We start from the raw sequence: 9,456 nt of genomic DNA, 5'->3' as shown, positions 1-9,456 counted from the left end.
GTCTTCTCTTTTTAGCTTCCTTGTTCAAATAGTGATTCATGGTTGTACATCTTTGTTTTGATCACAATTTGTTCCACAACTTTTATCATGCCTTGTTGAGATGACACGTTTTGAGCGGTAAACAATCATTTTCACAAGAACCCATCACTAACATCACTTTAAGTTTACATCATTTACAATCTACCACTTCAGTATATTACGAAACAAGTTGTATCCCTAGAAACTTTCTCATGGTAGCGGAGCAATTGGCAATAACACAATTGAAGTGGAGACATAAATGCAATATACAATACAAGTCCAATTGTAGAACTGATTTTATAATTTCCTATGAAGCTGGACAATCCTCTAGAGTCATTTCTACTACATTTGGAGGCCAAAAAGCAGCAAAAGAATATGATAAGTGATTACAATAGTGAATAATGGACATGCAACTTGCCAGAAGCACAACCCCAAGAAGTTTCTAAAGACGGCAAACTAATGAGGTAAGGATGATCATTAGGGGCCTAACCTACTTCTGGCAAATTACTTTACAAAAATATACAGACATGCTGAGAATATTGTTCATGGAGAGATGTTCAAACTTCTTGTTGATCAATGCTCGTGCTTGACACGTGCTTTTAGTATTCCAGGAAGAGGTGGTGAGGTGGGAGGCCTAATTGTTGTGTTTGACATTGGAGGAAGAGGTATCTGCGTTTGATACATATTTGACATGCTAGAACCTTCACCTCCATCTGCAGTAAAATTGTGTGCCATATCATCAACCTGTGGTCTTTCACAAAATTTCATTGCCTTCAGAACATAGTTGTCATCATGGAGCTCAAACGGGGTGCTGCAAATAGGACCAAATAAAATGATAGTGACCCTTAAGTACAATAAATCAAACACTTGGAAAAAAAAAATCAAAGTCTAGAAGATGCTTGGTTGGTTCCCTCTGCTTTTCTTGTAGCAATTTTAAGAGTCACTAAAGCAGGGGACAACATAGTATTTCTGACTATATCAATATCATGCTAGTGGGGACTCTCTTAGCATTCAACATCCCCTCTACAAAATGGTGTACAGATGTTTGAAGAAGATCAGTCGATTAATGGAAGCTGAAATTTGAGAAATATAGCATGCTTAAAGGCTTGTTTACCTGTTGAAGTCAAAATGCACCAGTTGCATATCTTCTGATATTTCCACCTCAACAGTTGCATGTGGCCGTGTCTACAGTTTCAAATGTCAGGAAAAAAGAGATGAGGCATGTGAAAGCAACTGGAATATCTAAGGACATTTAAAATTTTCACAATGACAAGGCACTTCGCAAAGATAAATATGAACAAATTTAAAACACTCTGCAGTTCATAGAACATACAAATAACAAAGAGATTAAAAATGGCAAATACAAACCAGTAAACATTTCTGAGTATTTGTATTACTAAAATATAGCCTGGGTTAAAATAACAGATCAATTTGAACATCTCTGCTCACACTAATCTTTTTTAACTCACTTTTCCACCTTTCATTTCAAATCTAAATGGACATAGAAAACTGCCATCACTTTGCTTGTCTAATTCATGGCGTGCATAAGGAATGGAGAGGGGGAACAAATCAAATAAAAGAGGTGACAACTTTCCAGTATCTCACAGCATGTAAATAGATTGGAATTCATGGGGAAAAAAATCATTTGGCTCAAAAACAACGCAGGTTTGATAGAAGCAATGTAAATGTAGGACGCCTTCAAATCTAGATTGACGTAATGCACAAAAGCTGGATGGGACCTGAGGGGGGGAAACGTTAAAGAAAGGACTACCATAAAACCATCTTTCTTGATAATCCACAGAGTCCTAATAACATTAGCAACACCCAGCATCTTCAATCTGTATCATCTCAAACTTTCTTATTAATTAACCCTTGGCTATTTTTATAAACAAAGGATTATCTCCACAGACACTCACTCCCTTCATGCTAGGAGGGCTAACTCTTTACACTGATGAAACATCACTTTCAACCTCTTCAAAAAAGAACCATGTTACAAAGGCAAAAGCCGGTCATTATTCTATGTTAACAGGCTGGAATCCCATAAAGACAAAAAATAAAAAAAAATAAAAAAATAATGAAGGTGAGAATTGTATACAGGTGATCCTACTATCACAATCTCGCTTGATATCGCCAAAGTTGTAACATAAATATCCAAAATTTTATTTTTTAGGACAGAATATGACTATGCAAACTATTCAAAGTTAGAAGTTAGAACTAAATTATTGTGTGATCATCAATTACACAATTTCAACTAGACTTGAGCACTAGACATATCTTGGGGTGAACATTCCATTTATTTCAGATTAGCCATACATACCCAAAACTTGATTAAGCCAAAACCCAAACTCAATCCTATTAATTTAATGTCATTAGTTCCAAATGAAATCAATTTCAATCAATTGACCAAAATATAATTACGCATTTTTCCCTTTATACATGTTACGATGAGCCATGTACAAAACTAAAAATAATTGAATAGGATTGAGTGGCCCAAGTACAATGTTAGGATGTTAAGAAGCAACATATTCATTAAATGAGTAGCTGAAATGAGAATGCTAAAATGGATAAGTGGAAATACACGGAAAGATAGGATTCAAAATGGGGAAATTCGACAAAAGACAAGGTTAGCCCCTATTGATGAAAAGATGAAGGAGAGTTAAGATGGTTTGGTCATATATGCAAAGGAGAGTGACTAATGCACAAGTAAAAATGAGCGAGTTTATCCAAGTTAAGGAAACGAAAAAAGATAGAGGAAGAATAAAAACCATATGAGTTAAAAGTAATAAAAAGGGACGTGTCAATTAAGGGAGTAACAAAGAACATGACTTTAGATAGGGCAGAATGGAGGCAAAGAATACATACGATCAACCCTAACAAATATGTTGAGGATCCATATCCGACCCCAAAATTTTGGGACTAAGGCTTTGTTTGTTGTTTCCATGTTTTATGACATTCTAATTCTAGTCAAGTTAATAGGAACCAAATATATGATTTAATTGGTCCAATGATGTTCATATGTTATATACTTTTGTCATAATTTTTTTTTTTTTTTTTTGACATGGAGCCTCACCAAGCAAGACCTTTGGACCATCCCTAGGGAGTTCCACAGATACAACGACTCAATCGTCAAACCGTGTATCAGGTAATTCAGGGCCCCTCCTATTGAGGATCAAACCTGTGTATCAAGTAGAGAGAAGAAAATGTTTAAATAAGTTCTTAGAAAAGAATTATGAACAAACTTTTCTTTTATTGGTGTTTCACCTTATGAGTCTTAACCCGCGAGGCCACGACNATAAGGAGACTTCATATTATTGTGATCAAATTATATTAAATTAGCTGTGAATAGGCAACAGGTATATCACTCAACATTAATCTTTGGTCATTCCTGACCAATTGTACCACAAGTGAACAAACTAGTTAGACAATCTAAGAACCCACTTTCCAGATTCTCCTCATATGCCATTAAGGACCATTGGAGGTGACGGACAACACAAACTTTCGTGCTTTTTCCATGTTAAAGATAATGATATTTCAAAACCAATCCTTAAATATCCCCTATGTGGCTTTTCAATGTTAAATATAATGACGTTTCAAAACCAACCAATCCTTAAACAACCCCTATACATCAAGCTGATGACACATGATATGCAAACCCTTGGGCATACTAAGGGTTTAACTTTTTCTATGATATCACTAGAGTCGGTGTCCACATGCGATTAATCCAGCCACATGTTTAGCACTAAGGGGGATTGGATTGCAGTTTCTCATGCATGAAAAAACATGTGGCAGGTACAAGTATCACAGAAGGTGGCTATTTTTGGTCAACGGCAAGTGCCTTCTGCCAAAAGCAATAGGCTGCAGGTTTGAATCCGGGAATCAACCTCTCTAAAAAAATTGGGGGGAAGGTTGTCTACCATGACCTCTCCTAGACCCTGCAAAAATGGGATCCTTGTGCACTAGGAACGACCTTTTTTTGAGATATTAATGGTTGATAACGCAATCTAGCAAAAGAAGTTTATAATAGACTGGTGTTGCATGTGTAAAGTTAGTGGTGACCATCTCTCCCTCTTTTTTCTCTCTCTCTTTCTCTCTCTTGTTATTTTTTTGGGGATCCTTAAAGCTAAGGAACTTCGTTCTCTTTGTCCTTACTCTTTTTGGAATAATGTGGGCCATGCCCAAAATGGCTGTGGAAATGCTAACTTGTTGGGGAAGGCACTTTGGTAAACATCAGGGCAGTCCCATCTAAAACTCGGCCCTTTGTCTTGTGCGGTAGATATGAAGAGAAAATATGCAGAAAATTTTTAAGGAATCAAACTATCAGCGGTTGAGTTGAGGAAGCTGCTTCCGATATCACTTTTCAATAGGATAAATCCTTGTTTCTAAAAATGACTAGAAGTGGTAATGCAGACAACAATCTTCCTTACAATGTCTTTGTTCTTGCACTTCCGCAAGTTACATGTATCTGTACTATATATTTCTAGAGAAAGACAAGATGATTGGTTCAACAACCCTTTAAAAATGTACAAGTGGGAATTTTGCTAATCATTGAGCTTCCCTCATGATAACAACATCATGTTCTGTCGTCGATTTATTTTGCGATTAACAAATTACCACAAAGAAAGAGTGAAAAGTTTATACCATAACCTCATAATTTTGAATCTCTTAAAGCACGAATGAGAAAATTATTAAGGCACAAAAAAACACACACAGAGTTGAAACCAGAAAAGCATCAAACAAACATTTATGACTGTAAGTAAACACTGACTGTCACAGGGCGGGCACCAACCAAATTACACCTAAACCTTTTTTTTTTTTTTTCCCTGACTGGGAAGTCACACATCACCTAATGCTCATAACATTACCCACACCCCATTCTTATGGGGGGAGGAAGTGCCTTTGAGCAATATCTTATTGACCAAATTACACCTAACCTTGGGTAGGATTGGCCAAATTACACTTAAACCTTAAGCAGGATTTATTTAACAAATTTTGGGAAGCCATTCTTGGGTCATAGCAAACCTTTAAAACATAGCACCTTTCTAATTTATTCACAGAATGGATGAAGCTTTGATAGAAAGGGAAATAGCGAGAAGAAATCTACCTGAACCAGAATGAAAGGTAAAGCCACACCTCCGCTGGGAGCATTTCCAGAGCTGTACAATTGCTCATTTCGTTGTATCAGGTTCTGGAGACCTACAAACTTTATGAAAGGAGATAGGAAGTTAGAGTGAACAGACATGACGAGTACCTAGTATCAGGTTCTGAGTTTCTTTATTATTCTTCTTTTTTTAAGGTAGATCATTGGAAAAAAAAAAATTTCTCAACCTAAGCATAGCAAAGAACGAATTCAAGCCAAAGCAATCATATAGGTAACAAATAGAAAGCCGTACTTGTTCATCCAGTTCTTGCAAATACGCAGCTTTCTTTTCAATTCTATTTCTGAGTCCAAGGCGCTCTGTCTGCATTCATTAAATTTAAGGAGTTGTTTAAGCTCTAATTAAATCTAGGATTCTGATTACAGAAAATCCATCCAATAACTGCAAGACATAAAAAACAAAAGTTGCATTCCAACCTTTAGTTCTTCAATATCATTCAGGCTAGTTCGAGGCAGACCTTTCCATTGTATCTCCTTTTTATCCTTAGATATAATATCCATCGCCATGAGAACATTCAGAGCATCATACACCCTCCGCCGGATGTTTTTCTCATCATATTGTTGCTGTCAAATAGAAATTCAAGGGAGGGGGGGAGTTATATCAGCAAGTTCCACGTTACCCATGAGATTGCAGATGTGATTGCGCAGATGAATAACATATCTATCTGTGAGGTTAAAAAATAGCAAACCTGATCTGGAGACGTTACACAATTGCTTGGATCAGCAAACTCCGCAACAAGTTCATCAGCTACCTGGATATTACTTTAAATTCTCAGAATTATATATGGATTACAAGATCATTGGTAAATACATGGACAATGGAAACAACAGCCATTGCAAAGACCAGGGAGTAATAATGAAAATTGTCTAAATGTTGTCCGGAGAAATGAATTTCTAATACAGAGCTTCAAAATTAGAATAAATGCTCTTAATGAATATTTGAGGAAGATTCCCAATGACTATAAGCTATGATCATCCACAATTTTGCATGGCAGCTGAATACAGCATGCAGAGAGATAAAATAAACATGACACAGTACACAATAATATGCTCAATCCCAAGTCAACGAAAATTTGGATATTAATAACTCATCCAAACAATTGATTTGTAAATTCGCATGTTCCCAGTTCTAATCAAATTGATGGATCTGTATGAACCTAAGTGAAGACCTGCAGAAAACCACTGATTACTCCACTAGAATGCTTCTTAAACCACTGCCACTGTCCTTTTGACGACCAAATGAAGAAAATGTTTTGTGAAGGAGAGAGAGGGAAGCTAATCCAACTTCATTAAGCAGGGCATTCCAAAATTTGAATGTCCGTAAACTCATTATCTAACTGCAATCCTTCTGGCAGAAAGTTTAAGTGTCAATCATAATCCATCGATGTAAAAGAAGGTAGAAAAATCCAAATCCTCAGCTCCTGATTGTGCAGTAGAACTTAAATTTATACACATAACTAATGCATTTCCAATAAAAAGTTCAATGTTGTAAGTGTAAAAATTCTGAAATGCATCAAAAGAATTATTTCATCAACTAAAACAAAGTAGAGAGAGACAACTTGAAGGCAGAGAAGTATTAGCATGTATGAGATAGAGAACACAACTAACTATATCTTGAATCATAAATTTAACAAAATTTACTTTAAAAAAAAAATAATTCGTTAGTTCTAATGGAGGAGAGGAGATTTGAACCTAGATGTTTTCATTGAAAGCACCAAAAAGTGTCAGTTGAGCTACAAGGCTCTTGGCTATATATAACAAAATTTGCATTGATAAATGTATAATTATATGCTCCAGCAAAGGTTTGTCAGCTTAATAGAACCAAGTTATTCACTCAAAATTATTATACAGGTACAATCAGAATTTCTATGCATTGTGAATTTCAATTAATGCAATAGAAATTAAAATGGAAGAAAATTAAGCTACTCAAGGAAAGGAGATGAAGGAAGATACAAATGAAGTAACATTTAAAAGAAAGAATTTCAACAACAGAAAAGTTCATTACATGTGTGTGTGATTACTGGGAAGACAAAGTCATGATAACCCACTAGAAGAGTAATTATATTGGGCCATAAGTCCATAAGCTTTATATTTATAGTTGACATGAAAATTTTAATAAAGTATTGAAGGGATTGACATTCAACTTTTAAAAGAGCCCATCACTTCAATGGGAACAATGAGAAAATGTTTCAATCACTCAAACATGCAAATATATGATCTATTACAAGTAGTCATGTCCATCAAAACATGGTGAATTCTGTTGACCCAAAATAAACATTCACTAATTTTCTACCATACTTCAATAAAAACAAAGACTTAGTCCCAAAATTTCAGGATCGGCATCGGCTATAGATCCTCAATAGACTAATCAAAGTTGGCCATAAGTATTCTTTTCTAATATTGTATACTCTATTATTTCCCTAATTGACATGACCCTTTTTACCATTTATATTAATGTGATATTTGGTCTTCCTCTACCTTTTTTCATTCCCTCCACTTGATTTCAACTCACTCTTTCTCATTAGTACATTTATAGCTCTCCATTGAACATAACCAAACCATCTCAAGTGACTCTCCCTCATCTTTTTATCAATAATGGTCACCTGAATTTCCTCGTTTCAATCATATCTTTCCTTTTATTCCCACCTACCCATCCTACACTCTCATTTGAGCTACATTCATTTTATAAATATCTTGCTTCTTAACAACCAAAAATTTTAGCTCAGCATTCAGAACCATAGAACAAGGTTGGTCCTATAATGTAATTTTTGGTCTTCCTCTACCATATATTTATTCCCTCAACTTGAATTAACACTCTTTCTTCTCATTGGTGCATTAATCGCTCTCTACTAAACATGACCAAAGCATCTCAAGTGAGTCTCCCTCATCTTTTCATCAATAGGGTCACTCATATCTTTAAGCAAATTTTCTCATTTCTAATCCTATTTTTCATTTTATTTCCACTTATCCATCTTAACATTCTCATTTCAACTACACTCATTTTATCAATATGTTACTTCTTTACAACTTCTCAACAGCCCAACATTCAGTACCATACAGCACTGTTGGTCTTATCGCAGTCTTTTAAAATGAGATTGTGCTTCTATACTTCATCCACCTTGCTCTCATCCTATAATTTACATCCACTTCAATCTTTCCATCTATGTCGTACTTTAAAAAGAAGGACCTTGGCAACACCCAAATTACTCCATCCTTAAAAAGAAGGATATTGGCAACACCCAAATTACTCCATCCTTAGTACATAGACATCAATAAACACACTCAAATAATAGAACTATAAATAAAAGCATTAACATAACATCTTGATCAAATATGAAGGTCATTTAATAATAGGGACAAGCACTCAAAAAATTGAACATTATAATTTCACCAAATGCAACAAACAAAATTAACGAATGACTTCAACAAATCACCTAACCTCATTGTAAGTAGTTCTCCCCTTGCTTTCCACTTTCTCGCACACTAAAAAATTCCAACAAAATTTATACATAAGACAGTCAAAATTTTGTCTTCATCAACTCTATTTTTTTCATCAAGGAAAAAAATAATAAAAAAATCCATTAACACAGCTGCAAAAATGGCCATGCTGAGAAAAGCATGCAATACAAGGATACTTTCTACTTGATAGACTTCACAGTTTGTTAAATTGGTAGTTTTGGAGGGAAAGGAGAGGATATGGGGAAAGGATCAATCATATGAGAGTGCGTTTGGATCAACTTTTTTGTTGAGAGCATATTTGTTTTCTTATTTGCTAAAAGCTGGCAAAAATATAGTTGTACACCTGTACTTGGAAAAAATGAAGTTTGAAAAAGTTGTACATAACCAAATAAGCTAACAGAGAAAAGCTAAACCATGCACACATTGAAAATCTCCTACCTGAGGTTTTGTATAAATGCAACAAATAAGTACATGTCCTCTCAAATGGTTACTTCTCTAAGGGAGGGAGCGTCAGTCATCTACAAACCTCAAGAGGTGAGTGCCATTGTGTCCATAGTTTGGTATGAAAAAAAATTTAAGATGAAATATTCTGTTAGAAAAGCCACAATGTGAAAGAGCATGAACTTATTTGTAACATTTATACAAACCTCTTGGGAAAATGTCATTTTGTGAAACCTCAATGGAGGTTAATGAAAGCGTGCCATTTCTTATCCGTAAATTACACATACACCTAGTGGGTTTTCGACCTTGACCTCATCCTCCATCTACTCTTAAAGGAGAAGGAAGTGCTATTTGATACGTTATTCAAAAAGGGAAACTGTATT

At 35.2% G+C, this 9,456-nt stretch overlaps 1 protein-coding gene across 1 annotated transcript; it reads right to left on the bottom strand.

The window, feature by feature from the left end:
- Positions 1-285: 285 nt before the first annotated feature.
- LOC112000388 (transcription factor-like protein DPB) lies at positions 286-9,119 on the bottom strand (the record flags this gene model as incomplete). Its single annotated transcript, XM_065776100.1, has 8 exons — positions 286-829; positions 1,133-1,203; positions 5,120-5,218; positions 5,409-5,477; positions 5,591-5,737; positions 5,863-5,925; positions 8,613-8,656; positions 9,071-9,119. Coding segments are annotated over 8 exons (780 nt in total), but the record flags the coding sequence as incomplete, so codon positions are not given.
- Between the last annotated feature and the right edge of the window lie 337 nt (positions 9,120-9,456).

Source organism: Quercus suber, unplaced genomic scaffold (assembly GCF_002906115.3).
Source record: "Quercus suber isolate HL8 unplaced genomic scaffold, Cork oak 2.0 scaffold_128, whole genome shotgun sequence".
Lineage (NCBI taxonomy): Eukaryota > Viridiplantae > Streptophyta > Magnoliopsida > Fagales > Fagaceae > Quercus > Quercus suber.
This window is presented reverse-complemented; position numbering and strand designations above follow the sequence as displayed.